The 22,911-nt window shown below is 46.2% G+C and overlaps 1 protein-coding gene across 1 annotated transcript; it reads right to left on the bottom strand.

Annotated features, from left to right (window-relative positions):
• Nucleotides 1-692: 692 nt before the first annotated feature.
• On the bottom strand, nt 693-22,699 carry glod4 (glyoxalase domain containing 4). Its single transcript, XM_060847821.1, has 9 exons — nt 22,553-22,699; nt 19,717-19,766; nt 16,718-16,838; nt 14,347-14,491; nt 12,405-12,541; nt 10,764-10,850; nt 8,703-8,816; nt 3,269-3,355; nt 693-980 (listed from the first exon to the last, which is right to left on the bottom strand). Exons 1-9 carry the CDS (start codon nt 22,640-22,642, stop codon nt 915-917), a joined length of 897 nt encoding a protein of 298 aa, XP_060703804.1. The 5' UTR covers nt 22,643-22,699; the 3' UTR covers nt 693-914.
• Between the last annotated feature and the right edge of the window lie 212 nt (nt 22,700-22,911).

Here is a 22,911-nt window from a genome sequence, read left to right as displayed (position 1 = left end):
AGATATTGTGTCCAGTCACAGGAAAAAGCTCTTGGTGATAAAAATCACCCACCGTTCATCTCGGGTATGGGGAGGTGTGGATTTCTTACGAGGAGAGGCTGAGTAGGTTTGGCTTGTGTGCACTGGATTTTAGAGTAACGAGAGGCATTTGTGATTTTAAAGGGGCTTAATGAGGAAACGCTAGAGGATGTTACCCCTTATGGGAGTAAGTACAACCCAGTGTAGATGGCCACCCAGTTAGAAGAGAGATGAGGAGGCATTTGTTCAGGGGGTAGGGAGTCAATGGAATTCTTTATCTCAGAGGTTGGGTAATGCTGTGTAGTCAAGGCTGAGACTTATAACTGGTAAAAAAATCAAGGGTTATAGGGAAAAAAGGAGTAAATTGGGGGATAATCCAATCAGCCAGGGTCTCTCTGCATGGCAGTGCAGACTCGGTGGACTGAATGGCTGATGAATTATGGTGTTACAGCCAAGAGACATCAGGGGAGCACCCCTTCCTCTCAGCACAATACAACGCCATTTCCAAATGAGTCACAATGGACAAGCACCCAACATCAATGAAGTGGAACCTTTAGCCGAACCTGACAGGAACTCTTCGTTCATTTCAGCAGCCTGCTCTTTTTTCTAAAAAAAAAATGGGGGTTGGGAAGGGAAGAACACCATCAAGTGAAACAATCATGGAAACACTAGTATCCAATGTGAGACTTTATTCTGAAGGCAACTTTTGAAACTATTTTTGTCCACAATACTTGAGAGCAGGAAAGGAGACACAGGCGATTTGCTTCAGGAGAACGTGCTTGGTGACGGAAGCCTTTGGTGATGGGTGTTCCTCTGCCCCTCTTGGGACTGAAGCAGGACCCAAAACCTTCCACAACCAGTCAGTCACAGCAGGGGACGTGCCTGAGCAGTCCCATTTACGCAGATGGCTTTGGTACATGGTATTTTGCAAACCATTCAACACTTTTGTCTTCGGCTATAGCCTGTTTGGGAAAGATAAGCACGGTTACTCCTTCCAGCCAATTCGGAAAATGGACTTTTAAAGGGTCAGGCATTACCACCCTGATGTCATCCTCCATATTGATTAGATTAGATTCGATTCCCTACAGTGCGGAAACAGGCCCTTCGACCCAACCAGTCCATACCGACCCTCCAACGAGAAACACATCCAGAGCCCATTTCCCTCTGACTAATGCAACTAACATTATGGGCAATTTCGCATGGCCAATTCACTTAAACTGCACATCTTTGGACTGTGGGAGCACCCGGAGGAAGCCCACACAGACACAGGGAGAACATGCAAACTCCACACAGACAGACAGTCATCTGAGGCTGGAATCGAACCTGGGATTCTGATGCTGTGAGGCAGCAGTGCTAACCACTGAGCCACGGTATTAATGTCACTCATTCCATACACGCACCGCCCTCTGAGAAAAAAGTTGTCCCTTTTCCTCTCTCGCCCTATGCCCTCTAGTTCTGGACTCCCCAACCCCAGGGAGTCTGGGTGGGTTACTCTTTGGAGGGTTTGTATGGACTTGTTGGGCTGAAGGGCCTGTTTCCAGACTGTAGGGAATCTAATCTAATCTTATCAAAATATTTCTCTCTCCACAGGTTCTGTCCGACCTGCTGAGTTTCTCCAATACTTTCGAAGACAAAAATTCGAGTCATATACTTTTACACGGATGTTGCTGGGAATGGAAAGTTTGAGTTTGAGCAGAGGCTGGAACTTTTTTCACGGAGGGTGTGAGGTTGAGGGGTAACCTTATAGAGGTTTATAAAATCCTCAGGGACATAATATAGTCAAGGTCTTTTCCCTAGGGTAAAAGAGTTCAAAACTAGAGGGCATAGGTTGAAGGGAAGAGAGGAAAGATTTAAAAGGGACAACTTTTTCACACAGAGGGTGGTGTGTGTATGGAATGAGCTGCCAGAGGAAGTGAAAGAGGCTGGTACAATTACTACGCTTAAAAGGCACCTGGATAAGTACACAAATAGGAAAGGGTTAGAGGAATATAGGCCTAACACAGACAAATGGGACTAGTTTAGTTTTTCATAAGTCCACATCGACCCCCCGAAGAGCAACCCACCCAGATCCATTCCCCTACATTTACCCCTTCACCTAACACAACAGGCAATTTAGCATGGCCAATTCACCTAACCTGCCCATTTTTGTTTGGACAGTGGGAGGAAACCAGAACACCCGGAGGAAACCCACCCAGACACTGGGTTTAACAAGTCCACACCGACCCTCCGAAGAGCAACCCAGCCATTTAACAATGTCTAGTTTGGGAAGCTTGGTCGGCATGGATAAAATGGACCGAAGGGTCTGTTTCTATGCTGTATGAGTTGAGACACCACTAATTTCAATAGCGTGAATTATTGCAGCCCACATACAAGCCCAGTCAACCGATTGGGGCGGCACGGTGACTCAATGGTTAGCACTGCTGCCTCACAGCACCAGGGTCCCAGGTTCGATTCCAGCCTCTGACAACTGTCTGTGTGGAGTGTGCACATTCTCCCTGTGTCTGCGTGGGTTTCCTCCGGGTGCTCCGGTTTCCTCCCACAGTCCAAAGATGTGTGGGTCAGGTGAATTGGCCATGCTAAATTACAAGGAACAGGAAATTCGACATTTTGGGCATCAGGAATCCTTATGCCCGAAACGTCGAATTTCCTGTTCCTTGGATGCTGCCTGACCTGCTGCGCTTTTCCAGCAACACATTTTCAGCTCTGATTTCCAGCATCTGCAGACCTCACTTTCTCCTCCATGCTAAATTACCCATAGTGTTAGGTGCATTAGTCAGAGGGAAATGGGTGTGGGTGGGTTACTCTTCGGAGGGTTGGTGTGGACTGGTTGGGCTGAATGGCCTGTTTCCACACTCTAGGGAATCTAATCTAAAAAAATCTAAGTATCCCTTAATTAATGTTTGACCATTTCTTGCTCCATTCTATCTCAGGCTTCCTTGCCAGACCTCACTCGAGGATAAAATGAGCTAATTCATTATGTTCAAACAAAAACAAAGACATTTGGCAAAGCTACAGTGAGACAGAAAGGAGTTGGACCAGTTTCAAAGATCAGGGTCAGGAATGAGGGGCTGATTGGCCTTTACTTAGTCTGTACGATTGTATGATTTTAGTCTGCAGTAATAAAGAGTGAACTTGGGGGTTGAGAGAGGGGAAAGAAAGGGGGGGTCACAGTTCTCGATGGAGGTTCTGTGTGTCCACGTGGCTTAATGTTGGAGTCTCGAGGGTAAAGGTTAGCACTGAGTGTACTCACATCCTCTAGCAGCTTGCTGGCGTTGGCATCCATTTTGGAAAGGTCATGGAAAGCCTCTTCACCCACAAAGCAAATTTCATGGCCATCCTGATGGTTCAAAGCAAAGGTCACAGGGTTCAGAATCTACGTATGACCCCAGTCATCCCTGACCATCGACTAATACAAAGCCCAGCTCACTCCCGATCATTAACAAAATGCCAGCTCCCCCCCACAGCAGGAAAAGGGGCAAAGATCGTCGTCATGGTAGGGCATCCCAGCACATCCTTTCTGTCCGATAACCCACCTGTAGCAAAAGGAGCTACATAAACGCAACTTTACGACCTGAGCTCTCCTATGTCCTTACCCCAACCCCATGCACCAGGCCTTGTTATCACATGGTCTGCTATTACACACAACCCATTGTTAATCACTAACAGCCCCCATTCATAGCTATTCATCCTCCCAGACAGATTATTATCCACTCGTTTGTCTGTCCAACTGGTCTTTTCTCTCTCTGGCCTCTATTCCTACCCCCCCTCCCCCCACCTCCGCCCCCCGCCCCCCATTGTATAGTCCTTCCCCCTCCCACCCCTAAGTTCTGTACATTTTCCCAGCTACCATCAGTTCTCAGTAAGAGTCACCATACCCGAAATGCTAATTGATTTCTCTCCACAGATGCTACTAGACCTGCTGAGTTTTTCCAGCAACTTCTGTTTTTGTTTCTGATTTACAGCACCTGCTGTTCTTTTGGTTTTTATTTAGTCGCACAACCTGACTTGTTCCCTTTATCCCTTCAATTTATCAAACTCCCCCCTTTTTGAAGATAACAGTTGAGCTTGTAACCACTAGGCAATGTATTCAAAACCATCAGACCATAAGATGTAGGAGCAGAAGGCCATTGAGTCTGCTCTGTCATTCAGTGTTATTAAGGCTGATCTGAGAACCATTGAACAGTGTGGTGCAGGAAAAGTGCAGCAGGGCAGGCAGCATCCAAGGAGCAGGAGGATCGATGTTTTAGGCACAACCCCTTCATTAAGAAGGGCTCCTCGGATGCTGTCTGACCAGCTGTGCTTTTCCAGCACCACACTCTTCTGATCTCCAGCACCTGCAGTCCTCACTTTCTCCTCCTAATCTGATAACTCTCAACTTCACTGTCCTGTCTTTCCCCATTACCCTAGATTTCCTGGCAAAAGGTGTAAAATTCTTCAGTTACTTGACAGGATGGTTTTGAGATGATGTGAGGCCCTGGCTGAGGGGTCTAGATCGTGCCTAATCTGATAACCCGCAACTCCACTTTCCTGCCTTTCTCCCTTAACCTTCAATTCCATCTCTGGTTAAAAATAGGTCTATCGCAGTCTTCAATCATAACTACTCAGTGCTTAAAAAAAACCTGTTTGCACATTTTTAAAACAGGACGGCACGGTGGCTCAGTGGTTAGCCCTGCTGCCTCACAGTGCCAGAGACCCAGGTTCAATTCCCGCCTCAGGCGACTGTCTGGGTGGAGTTTGCACGTTCTCCCCGTGTCTGCGTGGGTTTCCTCCGGGTGCTCCGGTTTCCCCCCATAGTCCAAAGATGTGCAGGTCAGGTAAATTGGCCATGCTAAATTGCCTGTAGTGTGAGGTGCAGGCATAAATGTAGGGGAATGGGTCTGTGCGAGAAGCCGCGCTTTGACAGGTTGGTGTGGACTTGTTGGACCGCTGTGAGTAATCTAATCTAATCTAATCTAAAAATTTTTCCCAGATGCATTCCGACGTCCAGAGATACATGAATTCAACAGCAAAGGCAGTAACTGCTAACTCTAAGAGTTGGCAATGTGGGTTTCTCTCTCTCTCTCCCCCCTGCATTGACCTCACCATGTGCGTCCTTTGTCCGTTCCCCTCCCTTTTAAAAGTGTTGTTTTGACTTTATTTTTCTCCAAAGTTCCAAAACAATGCAACAGCATATAAAACAGTAATTGCTGCTCCTGGAATTGGAGGACATCATCGCCAACACCTAAAATACCTCAAAAAGGAGCAGCTCTTACAGCCAGAAATTTTTCCCGTCCTCCATCTTGGGATGTTGCCAGGGTTGGAGGATTTGTGCTAGAGGGAGAGGTTAAATAGGCTTGGGCTGTTTTCCCTGGAGCGTCAGAGGCTGAGGGGTGACCTTATAGAGGTTTACAAAGTTATGAGGGGCATGGATAGGATAAATAGATAGAACTAGAGGGCATAGGGTGAGAGGGGAAAGATATAACAGAGATCTAAGGGGCAACCTTTTCACTCAGAGAGTGGTACGCGTATGGAATGAGCTCTCAGAGGAAGTGGTGGAGGCTGGTACAATTGCAACATTTAAAAGACATCTGGATGGGTGTATGAATAGGAAGGGTTTGGTGGGATATGGGCCAGGTGCTGACAAGTAGGACTGCATTGGGTTGGGATATCTGATTGGCATGGATGGGTTGGACGGAAGGGTCTATTTCCGTGCTGGACATCTCTATGACTCTTACTTCCTCTGATTCTTTTTGTTAATTACCTTAAACCTGTTCAGTCAGCCACTCGAAATGGTCCCTTCTTATTTTCTCTTTCACCCAGTATCCTCTTTGCCAACTCTGCTCTAAGGAAAACAATGCCAGCTTTTCCTCTCTGACCACATCATCCCAAGTCCTCACTCCTTGCACTCATACCCATACTGAAGGCAGACCAGGGGACATAGCCTCCAGCTGGGGAGTAAACTGGAGTTGTACATCAAGGTTGTGGTTTATGTATTCCATGCCTCTGTTTATAAATTCCACTGTCATATCCCTTTTATTAACCCTTTGTTAAGCAGTCCTGTCACTTTCAATAATCAGTGCACTAACACCTCTAGAGCATCTCTCTTCCTGTACCTCATTTCAACAACAAATTGTCTTCTGTAGCGTCCTTAACTTGGCCATTATTTTTTCCTGGGATATGGATTATCAGACGCATGATCCCATTGCTGCTGGTGAAAGCTTGCTTTACATAAATTGGTTGCTGCTTTCTCTACATCAGAACTGTGATTATTTGTCAAAATTAGTTCATTGGCTGTAAAGCAGGCATCTTATAGAACATAACATTACAGCGCAGTACAGACCCTTGGATCTGTGGAACCAATTTGAAGGCTCATCTAACCTACTGTATTCCATTTTCATCCATATGTTAATCCAACAATCATTTAAATGCCCTTAAAGTTGGCGAGTCTCTGACTGTTGCAGGCAGGTGGAAGTGGGTACTGCAGATGCTGGAGATTAGAGTCAAGATTAGAGTGGTGCTGGAAAAGCACAACAGGTCAGGCAGCATCCGAGGAGCAGGAAAGTCAACGTTTCAGGCAAAAGCCCTTCATCAGGAATGGAAATTCATCAGAGCTGTTACAGCAGGACATTCCAAGCCCTTACTACTCTTGAGCTGAAAATGTGTTGCTGGAAAAGCGCAGCAGGTCAGGCAGCATCCAAGGAGCAGGAGAATCGACGTTTCGGGCATGAGCCCTTCTTCAGGAAACGTCGACTCTCCTGCTCCTTGGATGCCGTCTGACCTGCTGCGCTTTTCCAGCAACACATTTTCAGCTCTGATCTCCAACATCTGCAGTCCTCACTTTCTCCTCACTACTCTTGAGTAAAGAAACTATCTCTGACATCTGTCCTATATCTATCACCCCTCAATTTAAAAAGCCCTTCGTGCAAGTGATCTTCTTTAAAGATTCTTTCACAGGACATGGGCAACACCAGCCAGGTTAAGGTTTGTTGCCTGACTTTGAATGCCCCTTTAACTGAGTGCCTTGCTGGCTATTTCCAATGGCATTTAAGAGTCTGGAGTCACAGGGAGGTCAAACCAGGTAAGAATGGCAGAAATAAAAACAGCAAGTGCTGGATATTAAAATTAAATCAATGGACATCTGAAACTTAACACAGAATGCTGGAGAAACTCAGGAGGTCTGGTAGCATCCGTGAAGACAAGAGTCATACCGACTCAAAACACAGTTTCTCTATCCACAGACCTGCTGCATTCCTCCAGTATTCAGTGTGTGTTTCAGATTTCCAGGGCAGGCAGTTCTGGGATAAGGCGTGTTTCCGCAGCTCGATTTAGTTGTAATGTCGCTGAAGAATTAGGGAAAGTTAAAAAATTCTCACAACACCAGGTTACAGTCCAACAGGTTTATTTGGAAGCACTAGCTTTCGGAGCGACACTCCTTCATCAGGTGATTGATGAAGGAGCTCTGAAAGCTAGTGCTTCAACAGAAACCTGTTGGACTGTAACCTGGGGTTGTGTGAATTTTTAACTCTGTCCACCTCAGTCCGACACCAGAACCTCCACATCAGAATTAGGGTAAGGTGTTTTCAAGAACGATTACCTCCGTTGGCCATAGCGCGATTCCAGCAGGGGTCGGTTCACCCACTTCTTCCTGTGCACGTGCCGATGTCAGCTGCTGATAGTGCAGCTTTCGTACATTTAAATACACAGTGCTAAATTTACTTTTGTTTCATTAATAAATATGATTTCAACCTCATTCAAGTTGTGCTACTCTTCGCGTTAGAGGTTTGGGTGATTTTTGAGCGATCCTGAGTGATACTTTTTGATGGTCTGCCCCTAACCCCACTTTTCCCATAGGTCCCATTATTTCTATTAAGCGAGGTTTCACTGGAACACAACTATGGTGTTATAAGAAAGCTACCTGTATCTGCAATATTTTACTTTTATTTTAATATTTCCTAAGGTGGTTTGGTGTCACCTTCCATTTGTGACTGTTCCTCTGAAGTGCCCTGGGGTAAATTCATGGTGTTAAAGGTGGTTATAAAGTCCAGGTAACCTTGGAATTCATAGTAAAAATGCCAGGAGAAAAAACATAATTCCTTCTCCAAAGGGCAATACTGAATCAGAACGGGTTTTTTTCTTCCCCCAAGAATCAATCAAATTTCATAGCCAACATTACTGAGACTAATGACTTTTTTGAAATGAGTTTAAATCCCACCAACTACCACAATGGGATTTAAATCTATCTCCTTACTATTAAACCAAACAGTGCAGAACAGGCCCTTCAGCCCATTCACTACTGACTATGAGTCCAGTGACATTAACATTAAGCCATCATCTTTCCCTTGTAAATACAGGAAAATGTTGCAATGGCTTTGAGGGAGATCTTCTCAAATGGAAGCCTGGCAGGGTGCAGAGATGATGCATTGTTTCTGTATAAGTTAGTGCAGGTAACTGGTGAGCAGGTTATCTTCCAGAATCACTTTGTATCATTGCTGATAAACCCCCATCACATGGTAGCACTCTCCCGTCACATGGCACCCCCACCCCGGTCACATGGTGCCCCCAACCCTGTCACATGGCGCCCTCACCCCCGTCACATGCGATTCCCACCCCGGTCACATGGCAGCACTCCCCCGTTGTATGGTGCCCCCACCTCCATCACATGCCGGCTCCCCCCGGAGTGGTAGAAACCGTCAGCCGCCACTCACCGGGTCTGCCAGGATCACGACCTCTACAGTTGCTTTTCCCGGCGTGTCCAAGCTCACTAATGGAGTCAGGATTTTCTGATTCTCCTCCTTCATTTGAGACTCGATACCGGGCAACTTAATTAAAACAAAGATTGAGCTTTTTTTAAAAAAAAAGACCTGAACCATCTCAGAGAGAATTTGAATGCAATGGGGAAAAAAAACAGGCATTCAAACCGGAACTCCATGAAGAACCACGTTGACTTGGACCCCATTTACCAACCTCTGAGAAAAAGAACAGGAAATGAGATCACCCACTTTATGAGACCAAGACTCATAACTAGAAAGCGGGACAGAACACCAGCGCTTCACCAGAGGCTCACTGATGATGTTAGCGAGCGTGGTGACGAAACGTCTGAGAACAAACTTACAACCTGAACCTCGACTTGAGCTACCAATCTTCTCAAAATCGCAAAACAAAAAAGTATTGTTAGTTGTTTTAAGAGACAATGACAGCAATTATTTTGGGCCTTCTCTGTCTTCTCTGTCTGTCGATCTCTGGATATTCCGCTGTAGAGACACCATCTCCACCACAGCTGGACATCCACCCATTGCCCAGATGCCCCCTGACTGTGTTGTTCCCAGGTTACCTGCAAGGTAGTGACCGATGGAAGCAAACACGGGGAACTTTCATTGGTCGTTCAACAGCTTGTGTCAAGGTCTGTTGGGTTACACTCCCGTCCAACATACAACCAGGTGGATTGGACAAAGTCCACACTTCCTTTATGTTAATTTCACTGGCATTCACTAGGATTAGGAACTAGAGTAGGCCATTCAGCCCACTGACCCTGTTGTGCCATTCAGTGGTCAATCTCCATTTACCCCAACACCATTCCACCTCCCTCTCCTCTTTCAACATCCTTCTTAAAGCCTACTTTGTTGACCAGGCTGTGAGCAAACCCTTCCTTCTTGAACTCTTATATTCCTTATCAATCAGTATCCTGTGGCCAACTAAGAATCTGGGGATATTTTGTTACTGTAAAGGTGCTACGCAAATACCACCTTTTCTGAGGAAATGGGAAGGGTTGGGGAAATAGGAATGTTCTTGCTCGAATGCTCTGGAAAAGCAGGCCAGAGCATATGGTTTTCAAAGCACATTGATATGGATCAACCCATCACTGCACAGCAATAGGAGGTAGAATCGGTCACTGCTGGCTCTCCACAAAGTGTCCCAGTCAGTCCCAGTGGGCAGCACGGTGGCACAGTGGTTGGCACTGCTGCCTCACAGCGCCTGAGACCTGGGTTCAATTCCCGACTCAGGCGACTGACTGTGTGGAGTTTGCATGTTCTCCCCGTGTCTGCGTGGGTTTCCTCCGGGTGCTCCGGTTTCCTCCCACAGTCCAAAGATGTGCGGGTCAGGTGAATTGGCCACGCTAAATTGCCCGTAGTGTTAGGTAAGGGGTAAATGTAGGGGTATGGGTGGGTTGCGCTTCGGTGTGGACTTGTTGGGTCGAAGGGCCTGTTTCCACACTGTAAGTAATCTAATCTAATTCAAATCCCATTCCTCCACTTACATAAACCCTGTAAGTTTACTTCATTCAACAACTCATCCAATTTCCTTTCAAAATCATTAACCGTCCCTGATTCCACCGACCTCATGGGATGTGCATTCCAGGCCATTTATCACTTGTTGCACAAACAGAAGCTCTTCCACATATTCCCCCTGGATCTCTTACCCAAGATTTTAAATCAGTGTCTCATGGTGTCCTTATACCATCAGCTAATGAGAACAGGCCTAGCCTCTCTGTCCAATCCAAATCCGGCTTAATTGTGTGTACCTCAGCCAAGTCTCCCCCAACAAACGTCTTTGTCCCAAGGAGGACAATCCCAATATTTCTGAGCAATCCTTTTTGAAAGAAAATAAGACAACATGGGCACAGAATCTTTTTGGTTCACCTCAAACTGTCCCTACTCCCCTTCCCAGCTTCTTCAGAAGGAAGTTCAGTTCCATCAAGAGGGCTGCTGTCCCTGTCAGAATGGTGGGATTGCAGGAGGCACTATGTCAGTCGCTCTCCCCCATCTTACCTGCTCTCTCGGGCAAGAGAAAGCGATTCGTCCGTAGGCAGAGGCGTGATTCACAGGGCTGCCGATATCCTGCAGTTCCAGCTTACACTGCAATCCAGAACAAGACAGAAAACAAACAAAGCCATCACACAACAGCAGCTTGACAGAATTTGTATTCAGGAATTTAAGGCAAAAAAAAATTTACTTCTTTGAGCCAGTGTTTGGTCGCCTCATCTAATATCTCTCAATGGGGCTGGGTGACACATTATTAGATAACCTCTGAATCACCCTGGGATGTTACAGGTGCTACATGAATACAAATTGTAGGTGACTTTGGAAGCCTCGGCAAATATGCCAGGAAAGCAACATCGTTCAGTCCGAATGACAATGGACTGCTGGCCTTGATATTCCCAGAGGGACTGGAAGGGCTCTGGTGGGTGGGGAGAGGGAGGTTGGAGAGTTGGGGTTCAGGTGACACCCTCTTTGTCAACTCCGTCATGACTGAGACACACATTTACACTCAGCTACTCCTCAAGTACACAGGACACCCCCAACACCACCAACATTACAGTGAGGTCGGGAGGTGCTGTGAATTCAGTACACAAACATCAGGTCCCACGTACAAGCGCAAGTATACATACACACCTGCACACACAGGCGGACAAACATGCGCATACACACAAATAGGTGACCCCACAAATGGGTGTACACATAGACACACACCTTCTGGACAGAACCGTTAAAATAGCCTGATGCTGGAGGAGTCAAAATGTAAAATGACTGGGACAACAGTGGGGTCATGTCAGGAAGTATATTTTGAAGATTTTAGCCACTCGAGCTCACATTTCTCTTAGAGGGAAGTGGGGGTCTAAAGTCAGAACCTAAGCTGTGAACCGAGATGTTGCCATTTCTGTCACCCTGTGTTTTGGAATGGAAGGACAGACGTGAAACCAAACAAGAGGAGTAAGAACCATGTAGTCTTTGCTGCCCCCGACCAACAGAAAATGGAGAGCCGTTGCGAGCAAAGCTACAGTGAGATGCTGACAGGGTTGTAGAGTCCGAGCTGACTATGCTAAACACACAGGGCTCTTTGTCAATGAATCGTGGGAAGAGGCCATTCGGTTCATTGAGTCTGCCCTCTGTCTCTGAAGAGCATCCACACCCCACCACCCTATCCCCATAACTTTGCATTTCCCACAGCCAATCCACCTGACCTGCACATCTTCGGACTGTGGGAGGAAACCCACGCAGACACGAGGAGAGTGTGCAAACTCCACAGACAGACAGGCAGTTGAACTCAGGGTGCGTGGCGCTGTGAGGCAGCCCTTGTGCAGTACAGAATTAGGAAGTCAAAGACTGAAATATTATTGGTGGACGGTCAAACGCGTGCATCATGGCAGCTGACTATGGGCCAATCGATATTTCAATGATGAAGATCAATTCGGAGGATGAGATCTAATGGAATCACATAGCATGGAAACAGACCCTTCGGTCCACTCATTGCCAGTGACCAGCTTAAACTTGTCCTATTTACCTGCGTTTAATCTTGGAACCCAATGGCTGTGAACCTGCACTGCTGTGTTCAGTTCAACGTCCCCTGCTCTGATCTGTCAAGCTGAACACACTAACAGATTGGCTGCACTCTCGCACTGGGGTGCTCACCTGGTCGTCTGCATATCCCAGCAGGACTTGCTTCTTGGCGTCATCCTTCTTGTAGACTTTCATCCCAAGCAAATTGGACCAGTAGTTAATGGAACGCTGGAGGTCTGACACTGGCAAGGTTACCTTCAGCACAGGATCTGAGAGAGCAACGTGGCGTTAGTGTCGTCCGAGGCAAGTGTAGAAACAAAGGTAAAAAACACGTCCCACTATGCACAGAAACATGAAGAACCACAGATGTTGAAAATCTGAAACAAAAACAGAAAGTGCTGGAGAAACTCTGTAGGTCTAACAGCATCCGTGGACAGAGAAAGCACAGTTAACCTTCCGAGTCCAGGGTCCTCTTTTATCCCCCCCCACAGAATCATAGAATCCCTACAGTGTAGAAACAGGCCATTTGGCCCAACAAGACCACACCAGCCCTCTGAAGAGTATCTCATCCAGCCCCATTCCCCAACCATATTACTCTACAATTACTCCTGACTAAATGCACCTACACATCCCTGAACACTATGGGCAATTTAGCACGGCCCATTCACTTAATCTGCACGTCTTTGGGTTGTGGTAGGAAGCCCACGCAGATATGGGGAGAATGTGCAAACTCCACACAGACAGTTGTCTGAGGGTGGAATCGAACCCAGGTCCCTGGCACTATGAGGCTAACCACTGAGCCATCGTGCCACCCTATCCAAAGCATTCACAAGATGGTAGCATTGCTGGCTATGCAGTATTTATTTTCCATCCCTAATTGCTCCAAGGGCAGTTAAGAGTCAATCACATCGCTGTGGGTCTCAAGTCACATGTCAGCCAGACCAGGTAAGGATGGCAGTTTCCATCTCTAAAGGACATTAGTGACCCATACGGGTTTATCCAACAATCGACAGTGCATTTATGGTCATCATTAGACCATTAATTCTAGATTTTTTTTATTGAATTCAAATTCCACCATTTGCTGTGGTGGGTTTTAACCCCAAGTTTCCGGAACATTACCTAGGCCTCGGGATTAACAGTCCAATGACAATACCACTAGGTCATCACCTCCCCTTTTGTCAGAATTGTTCTGGTGATGACTCACTGGACCCAAAACGTTAACTCTGTTTTTCTCTCTCAACAGATGCTGCCAGATCTGCCGGGGTCATCCAGCATTTTCAGTTGTAGCTTCAATTGGCCCACTGTCAAGTCCAAGACCATGTACAATCTAACACTTATCCTTCTGAAACAGGTAAAGTGAGTACCTGAGAGACACATGGCTGACACAGGCTCAGAGAAACACTGAAGGTATTGTTCCTGCATAGAGCAGGCATCCAGGGGACAGGTGACACTCAGGGCATGCAATACATGGCTTCTTGGAGATGTGGGTCTGGTTACTAAGGTCATTAGGTTTGAAAGGGTTAAAACGAGCTAGTTTTCTGTGGATACTGCTGGCCCTTTTGATGGACTGCTTTTTGGTTTTGCTTTGGTCAAGTTGATCAGGAGGGTTCTTCAATCTCATTTTTTTTTGAAAATCAGATGGACTGGCACGGTGGCTCACAGCATCAGGGACTCAGGTTCGATTCCCGCCTCAGGCAACTGTCTGTGTGGAGTTTGCACATTCTCCCCGTGTCTGCGTGGGTTTCCTCCGGGTGCTCCGGTTTCCTCCCACAGTCCAAAAATGTGCAGGTTAGGTGAATTGGCCATGGGAAATTGCCCGTATTGTTCAGGGATGTGTAGGTTAGGTGTATTAGTCAGGGGTAAATGTGGGATAATAGGGTAGGGATATGGTTCTGGGTGGGCTACTCTTTGGAGGGTCGGTGTGGGCTTGTTGGGCCGAAGGGCCTGTTTCCACCTTGTAGGGATTCTAAACAAAAATTATTTTTTTCAAGTCACGTACACTCAATTTGGCAAACTAACTCCAGAACAATCACAGGGGCAGTTAGAGAGGGAGGTGCAAAACCAGTCCACACACCTGCCTTTGGCTGCTCCTTGTTCACCAAGATGAACTTGTATCCTCCCGGGTCCTCAGTTACAAACACCCCGTCCTGATCTTCAGTCAGTGCCCAGCCCAGTTTCTTGGCGTTACTGACTGCCTCACTTGACTGAATAGTAATCCCCTGTAAGGGGGTGGGGGGGGGAAAAGAGGTGGAAGAAGTAGTTAACGTGGTCAATAGAACCTAGAACATTACAGCACGGTTCAGGCCCTTCGGCCCGCGATGTTGCGCCGACCTGTGAAACCAATCTAAAGCCCATCTAACCTACACTATTCTGTTCTCGTCCATATGTTTATCCAAGGACCATTTAAGTTCCCTTAAAGTTGGCGAGTCTACTATTGTCGCAAGTGGGGCATTCCGTACACCTACTACTCTGAGTAATGAAACCACCTCTGACATCTGTCCTATATCTATCACCCCTCAATTTAAAGCTATGCCCCCTTGTGCTAGCCAACACACTGCTAATTAAATTTTACATACTTTATAAGAAAAAAAACCTTTGAACCCTTCAGATTTTGAACAGGAAAGAGTCATTCAGCCGTTTGAACCTCAGACTTTGTTGTATTAAACTACTGCCTCCATTGCTCAGTCCTTTGGGTGGGGGAAGCTGAGAAGTCATGGTGAGGGTATACAGAACATTGGGGAGGCCTCTTCTGGAATACTGTGTCCAGTTCTGATCACCCAGTTATAAGAAGGATAACATGAAGTTGGAGAGGACTCAGAAGAGATTTATGAGAACGTTTGAATTATAAAGAAAGGCTGGATAAGCTGAGACTTTTTTCACTGCAGCGTAAGAGGTTGAAAGGCGACCTTATAAAATAATAAGGGGTACGGTGGGAGTGTTCCTACCTCTGGGCCAAGAGGTGACTATTTCTAGTGTCGAGAGTGTGGTGCTAGAAAAGCACAGCAGGTCAGATAGCATTCTGTCTTTCAGGCAAAAGGCTTTTACCTGAAACGTCAATTCTCCTCGGATGCTGCCTGACCTGCTGTGCTTTTCCAGCAAAGCACTCTGAACTCTGATCTCCAGCATCTACAGCCCTCACTTTCTCCTGGGTGACTACTTCTAGCTTTGCAAGGTAGGGGTTTCAAAACACTAAATGCAAAGTTTGATTGTTATTGGATAGAGTCATAGAGACGTATGGTAGTTGTCTTTTCCCTAGTACAGGGGATTTCAAGACTGGGGGGGCGTGAGAGGAGAGAGATTTTTAAAAAGACATAGGAGACAAGGTTTTGTTTAAACACAGTGGTTCACACGCGGAATGAACTTTCTGAAGAAGTGGTGGATGTGGGTCCAGTTGCAATGTTTAAAAGACTTTTGGACACGTACATGAATAGGAAAGGTAGGAGGGATATGGGCAGGAGTGGGCAGGTGGGACTAGTTTAGATTGGGATTATGTAGGGCAAGGACTGGTTGGAGCAAAGGGTTTGTTTCCGTGCTGTATGACTCTACCCTTTCTCTAGATTTCATCTCCTTATACCCATTGTTGCACATCCTTCAATATACTTGCCCAACAAATATTTATTCCCCCAAAGTTTGTGAGAAGATTTGTAGCTCGGGTGCTCGTTGTTGTGGTTCTGTTCGCCGAGCTGGGAATTTGTGTTGCAGACGTTTTGTCCCCTGTCTAGGTGACATCCTCAGTGCTTGGGAGCCTCCTGTGAAGCGCTTCTGTGATCTTTCCTCCGGCATTTGTAGTGGTTTGTATCTGCCCCTTCTGGTTGTCAGTTCCAGCCGTCCGCTGCAGTGGCCGGTATGTTGGGTCCAGGTCGATGTGCTTATTGATTGAATCTATGGATGAGTGCCATGCCTCTAGGAATTCCCTGGCTGTTCTCTGTTTGGCTTGTCCTATAATAGTAGTGTTGTCCCAGTCGAATTCATGTTGCTTGTCATCTGCGTGTGTGGCTACTAAGGATAGCTGGTCGAGTCGTTTCATGGCTAGTTGGTGTCCAGCTATCCTTAGTAGCCACACACGCAGATGACAAGCAACATGAATTCGACTGGGACAACACTACTATTATAGGACAAGCCAAACAGAACAGCCAGAGAATTCCTACAGGCATGGCACTCATCCACAGATTCAATCAATAAGCACATCGGCCTGGACCCAATATACCGACCACTGCAGCGGACAGCTGGAACTGACAACCGGAAGGGGCAGATACAAACCACTACAAATGCTGGAGGAAACATCACAGAAGCGCTTTACAGGAGGCTCCCAAGCACTGAGGATGTCACCTAGACAGGGGACGAAACGTCTGCAACACAAATTCCCAGCTCAGCGAACAGAACTACAACATTTATTCCCCCAAACAGACAAAAATCTAAAAACGTTACGTTAAAAGAACACTCACCAAGAAGTCATTCCCCTTGCGATAGCCACCTATTCCATAATTATACGTCAATTCTGACACAAAGTGACTGTCCTCAGGGCCATATCCCATCATGGTTTTACTCCATTTGTTACCATAAGGTCTGTAATACAATTTAGAAAGCATTCAGACAAAAACAAAAGCTTGTATTATGCTTCACCAAAGAAATAAGAGCAGAAGCTCATTTACCGTCATGCGCCTGCCCTGACATTCAATAACGATCGATCATCTGCCTCAACTCTATCTCCAAAACCAGCCTAATATCGTGTAAGATGTTCAGCAACCAAAAACAAACTTTTTGTCTGTATTCAATTAGCGAGCACTGTATTCCAGTTTCAAAGGGCTCACAGCTTAATGACTGATGAAATCACTGACATAAATCCCTCATTTTGAGACTGTGACCTTGACTCCACAACCAGGAGTTCAGATCTTCTCAAGACCGTCCAGTAAAGCACCTTAAGAATTTTGTACCTTTCACAAGGAAATCCAGGGTCATGGGGAAAGCCAGGAAAGTAGAGTCGAGGGTAATCAGATCAGCCATGAACAGGCTGAAGGGACTGAGTGGCCTCCTGCTCCTACACCTTACTGGTCTGACGGTTTTGAACACATTGCCCGGTGGTTACCATTTCAACGGTCATCTTCAAAGGGTAATCTGACAAATGGGTAAATTAAAGGGAGAAGGAGAACGAGTCAGGTTGTGGGACTAACTGGATGGCCGTTGAAAGAGCGGTCACAGACTCAATGGGTCAAATGGCCTAACTGTGTGCCTTGAAAGTAGAGTCGCAGGTAGATAGGATAGTGAAGGTGGCATTTGATATGCTTTCCTTTATTGGTCAGGGTATCGAGTACAGGAGTAGGGAGGTCATGTTGTGGTTCTACAGGATGTCGGATAGGACACGTTTGGAATATTGCGTGCAATTCTTGTCTCCTTCCTATTGGAAGGATGTTGAAAGGGTTCAGAAAAGATTTACAAGGATATTGCCAGATTTGGAGGATTTGAGCTAGAGGGAGAGGCTGAATAGGCTGGGGCTGTTTTCCCTTGAGCATCAGGGGAGGAGGTGTGGTTTTATAGAGGTTTATAAAATCATGAGGGGATTGGATAGGGTAAATAGACAAGGTCTTTTCCCCGAGGTGGGGTCGTCCAAAACTAGAGGGCATAGGTTTAAGGTGAGGGGGAAAGATTTAAAAAGAGACAACTTTTTCACGCAGAGGGTGGTGAGTGTACGGAATGTGCTGCCAGAGGAAGTGGTGGAGGCTGGTACAATTGCAACATTGAAAATGCATTTGGATGGGTATATGAATAAGAAGGGTTTGGAGGGAAATGGGCCAAATGCTGGCAGGTGGGACTAGATAGGGTCAGGATACCTAGTCAACATGGACGAGTTGGACCAAAGGGCCTGTTTCCGTGCTGTACATCTCTGTGACTCTACGTATGCATATTGTTGCATCAAGTATAGAGGGGTAGCTAAAGGTTCTGTCTTCCCAATTGTTCTGAACTTCAGTCAAGCTAAAGGAGGAGAATCGAAGTTTCAGAGATAAGCCCTTCATCAGGAATGAGCAGGATATCCGCAGAGTGTGGTCAGAATAGAGGGAAAAGTTTGGGCGACGTGTTGTCTGAAGGAGCAGTATTGACTGGGTTTGTTTGAATGGCAAAGCAGATTTGATGGGCTGAATGGCCTATTCTGCTTTCATGTCTCATGGTCACCTCACATTCTGTGAAACTCCAGGCACTATGGACCTGTTCTGCTCACTCCCTTCTTATAGGGGAACATTCCCTCTCCCACCAATCCCTCCTCAAAAACAACACTATTTTTGTTGTTGGCATTATAGTTCTGTAGGAAGAGGCAACAGCCAAACTGCACACAGCAAGATCCCATTAACAGTAATCAGGTAAAAGCTCAGCTGGTCTGCTTTTGTTGGCATGAACTGAAGGGTCAACTTTGACAACGACACCACCTATACTTCAGTGCCACGAGAATTTTCCACCCCTGTTTCTGTGGATGCAATCCTTCATCTGAAAGATGGGACCACTGACAATGCAGCACTGCTGCAACACTGCAACTGAAGTGAACAGGTCAATTATAGTGCTCAGGGAGCTGATGTGGTGTTTGAGTGGATGTTCCCCACACAGAGTTGATGATGGTTCATTTTGTTTAAATGAACATTAAGCTGCAGAGAAAGTTGACCTTTGGATTCTTGGGTTAACCTTCTAGTGACTAGGTGGTGGTAGCCGAGTGGCATTATCACAAGAATATTAATGCAGAGACCCAGGAAATGTTCTGAGGGCCAGGGTTCAAATCTTGCCAGGGCAGATGGTGGAACGGAATCCAATCAAAATCTGGAAGCATGCGTCTAACGATCAATGTTGACCATCATCAATTTTTAGGAAATATCCATTGGGTTCACTCAATTAGATTAGATTCCCTACAGTGTGGAAACAGGCCTTTCGGCCCAACAAGTCCACACTGACCCTCCAAACAGTAACCCACCCAGACCCAATTCCCTCTGACAAATGCACCTAACACTACGGGCAATTTAGCATGGCCAATTCACCTTACCTCCACATGTTTGGACTGTGGGAGGAAACCGGAGCACCTGGAGGAAATCCACGCAGACAAGCGGAGAATGTGCAAACTCCACACGGACAGTCACCCAAGGCTGGAATCAAACCTAGGTCCTTGATGTTGTGAGGCAGCAGAGCTAACCACTGAGCCACTGTGCCAACCCTAATGTCATTTAGAGAAGGAAACTGCTGTTCCTACCTGGCTTGGCCAATGTGGTTGACTCTTAACTGCCTGCTAGGAAATTAGGGATGGGCAAGAAATCCTGGCCTGGCCAATAACTCCCTCACCCCACGAATAAATAACCCAAAAGGCAGTGTCCTTCTAGAGGAAGGATGTTGTTCAACCTGAGAGGGTACAGTAATCTATAGGTCTGTCAAGCTTTTCGTCCACAAGCAGTCAAAAAAAGGCTTTACACACCCATTGCAGCTTGCTTTGCATCCTTCTTCAAACTCCTCATGTCTCAGAACCTGCAAGAGACATCCAACATGAGAAAGTCAAAGCCATTACAAATGGTCTCCCAAGCTGCCTTCATTAGCTAAACTGCCTCACTGCCCTCCCAAACCCCACCATCACTATACTGCAGCCTTACTGGGAGTGAATGCGATCGCACAAGCACTGCACTTTCTCTGAGATGCCATTTTGGTATCTGTTCTTTCACACATTGTCTGACTGTGGGGCGCAGGCAAACCATGAAGCTGTGTCATAGAGATGTACAGCATGGAAACAGACCCTTCGGTCCAACCCGTCCATGCCGACCAGATATCCCAACCCAATCTAGTCCCACCTGCCAGCACCCGGCCCATATCCCTCCAAACCCTTCCTATTCATATACCCACCAAGATGTCTCTGCGTGAAACCAAAGTTCAGTTTAATCCTGTCAACAATCCCTAGCAACAATGTGAAGCAAGGTACGTTTTGTTTCACTCATCTACGAGTAATGAGGCAGCTACAGGACCCAAAACACTGCACTAAATCACTCAATATATAGTGATTTTAAGGTAATTTAGTATCCCCCCAAATATACTTTAGATGCTCATTTGTGATGCCAAGGCATACAAGGCTATGGGACAAAAGTGAAAGATGGAATTGTGAGAACAATTTGTTTTTGATTCAAAGGGCTGAAAGGCCTTTTTACGTGCTGTAGACCTCTTTGATTATGGAAACATTCTAAAGCAAAAGCAGACATGAAACTACTTAATCAGATATCATGACTGATGACCAAACGCAGATGTCGGTTGTTAGGAGCATCTTAAAGGAAGTGTCCAAGAGCTTTGGGGGAGGCAACCGAAAACACTGCCCTCAGGTGTGTGCAGCAACTACATCAAAGATGCTCAACAGGCTACAGAATGTTTAAATGGAAGGCATTGCTTGGCCAGGATGGAGTGTATATCAGAGGTGATAGAAGACCAGGACTTGAGGATTAGGACATCACTTAGTAGAGGGTTTGGACGATCTCAAGCCTCCAAATGGTAGAAGATTGGAACCAGCCAGCAGCACATTGGGGTGGTCAAGTCCTGAGGTGACGAAAATCTGACTAGGGGTTCTAATATTGGATGAACAGAGAGCTGAGAACATGAAGGAGCTGGAGATAGGTGGACTGTGAAGACTCAGCAGGAAGTGGAATTGGTAGGGGAGCTTGCAATTGGTGGTGCAGTTGGCAGTATGTATCTGCTGCCCTTTGTCCTTCTTGATGGGAAAGGTTACAGATTTGGAAATGCTGTCTAAGGAAACGTTGCATTACATACTATAGATGGTACCTAATACTGTGGAGTATTACTGAGAGAGGGTGTTGCTGTTAAATGTTAGATGGGGTGCCAATCAAGCAAGTTTTGTCCTTACAAAATCATAACACAGGAGGCTGCCATTCAGCTCACTTCATCTATGCTAGCTCTTTGCAAGAATATTTCCACTACCCTTCTCTCCCTTCCCCTGCAGCAAATTTTCTCTTCAGATAATTTTCCAATTACCTTTTTTCAATTTCGATACATTTCAGATCCGAACCACTCTGTGGAAATTCCTCATATCAACGCCACTGCTTTGCTAAATATTTTAAACCTGTTTCCTCTGGTTCTCAACTCTTCCATTAATGGAAACCGTTTGTCCCCATCTCCTGTGTCTTGACTCTTATCAAATCTCCACCTTCCCTCCCAAACTGCAGCCATACCAATCTATCCTTGGAGATGAAGTCTGGCAAGTTCTAAACCAGGTCCATTTGTCTTTCCAATGCTCTCCGGTTCAGTGATCAGAACTGCATACATACTGTACACCTTCTGAGGCCAAACCAGCGTTTTATTATAATATTGAGTAATACTCCAAATTTCCATTTAAAAAGCTCAGGATCCTAGATGCTTGTCCCACCAACACCTTGAACACTTGGTTCATAAATACCTCTAAATCCTTCTACTCTTATATTCCCTTTAGAATTACATTTGGTTCGTGGTCAAGTTTTTTTAAATGCAGAGTTTTGAGATGTAATTTCGATTTATGATAGTCTATTTATTCTAGGGTTGGCAGGAGCTTGTGTTTAACTACACACTGTCGACAGAAGAACAGACTTTGTGTTTCTGCATGAATTTTTTTTAAAAGCCAGGGGCTTTGTCATATTTTTCAGTGGTACTTACAATCCAGGTAAAGTAGGTCAGTAATTTGTCATGCCACTTACTTTAACCAGAGTGACTCCCCTGGCATTGAAACATTGTAGGGAACATCTGGAGGTTGTGTGCATGCAGTTTCTGAACACATCAGAATGATAACAAATCATTTACCCAACCATAACAAAGGTTAAACCTTTACAGTGTGTACCTTCTTTGCAAAAATGAGGCCTATCTTGCATTTTTGTTTTGCAGTTATAACTGAAAAGGCACCATTTCCACTCAGGACAAAGTGAGGACTGCAGATGCTGGAGATCAGAGTCGAAGAGTGTGGTGCTGGAAAAGCACAGCAGGTCAGGCAGCATCCGAGGAGCAGGAGAGTCTGACATAAACCCTTCATCAGGAATTAAATCCTGCATCAGGGCTTATGCTTGAAGCGTCGATCCTCCTGCTCCTGGGAGTCTGCTGTGCTTCCCCACCTCCCCCACCTCCCCCCCCCCAGCACCACCGTTTCAACTCCCCAAGTCAGACAAGGGGGAGAGGGGACTGAAACATTGCTGGGACGCAGCACCTAGGGTTAGACAGCACAGAGCTACCGATACGATGTTGTTGAAGCGTTGCCTTCGGGTTTACAAGAGTAGAATTAGAAACAGCAAACTCACAACCATGCCCAGAATATCCCTGTAAAATGCGACGGTCCGGGCTCGGTCTCCCACTTTGAAGACAAAATGCAGCGCCCTACCCAACACCATGGTGACAGTGCCAGAGGGAGAGGTAGTGCAACCTCCCACACCAGACCCAGCTGATCACATGACCCAACCCCAACTTGCTACAATCTACTCCCAGGCGCATGCGCGCAGCCAGCTCTTCATTCAGCTCTGCACCAGTAAGGTCATGTTTTTTAAAAGCCACAATCTCAATGTTGTCTCATTCCGCCCTGGGGCAACGGATTGTGCATAAACAAAAAGCAAATAGCGCCCCACAATCAGAAACAAAAGCACAAACACTCATCAGGTCATTT

This window comes from Hemiscyllium ocellatum, chromosome 31 (genome assembly GCF_020745735.1).
Source record: "Hemiscyllium ocellatum isolate sHemOce1 chromosome 31, sHemOce1.pat.X.cur, whole genome shotgun sequence".
Taxonomy (NCBI): Eukaryota; Metazoa; Chordata; class Chondrichthyes; order Orectolobiformes; family Hemiscylliidae; genus Hemiscyllium; species Hemiscyllium ocellatum.
The sequence above is the reverse complement of the archived record's forward strand: the minus strand, read 5'-3'. Positions and strand labels throughout refer to the sequence as shown.

What these genes read in the sequence shown, in the direction of transcription:
- glod4 (XM_060847821.1), bottom strand. Translation starts at nt 22,642, where the DNA reads ATGGTGTTGGGTAGGGCGCTGCATTTTGTCTTCAAAGTGGGAGACCGA. An exon ending in TGCAAAGCAAGCTGCAATGG is followed by an intron (nt 16,839 to 19,716) that starts GTGTGTAAAGCC and finishes ATTGTATTACAG; the next exon opens with ACCTTATGGTAACAAATGGA. An exon ending in TCGTGATCCTGGCAGACCCG is followed by an intron (nt 3,356 to 8,702) that starts GTGAGTGGCGGC and finishes TTGAACCATCAG; the next exon opens with GATGGCCATGAAATTTGCTT.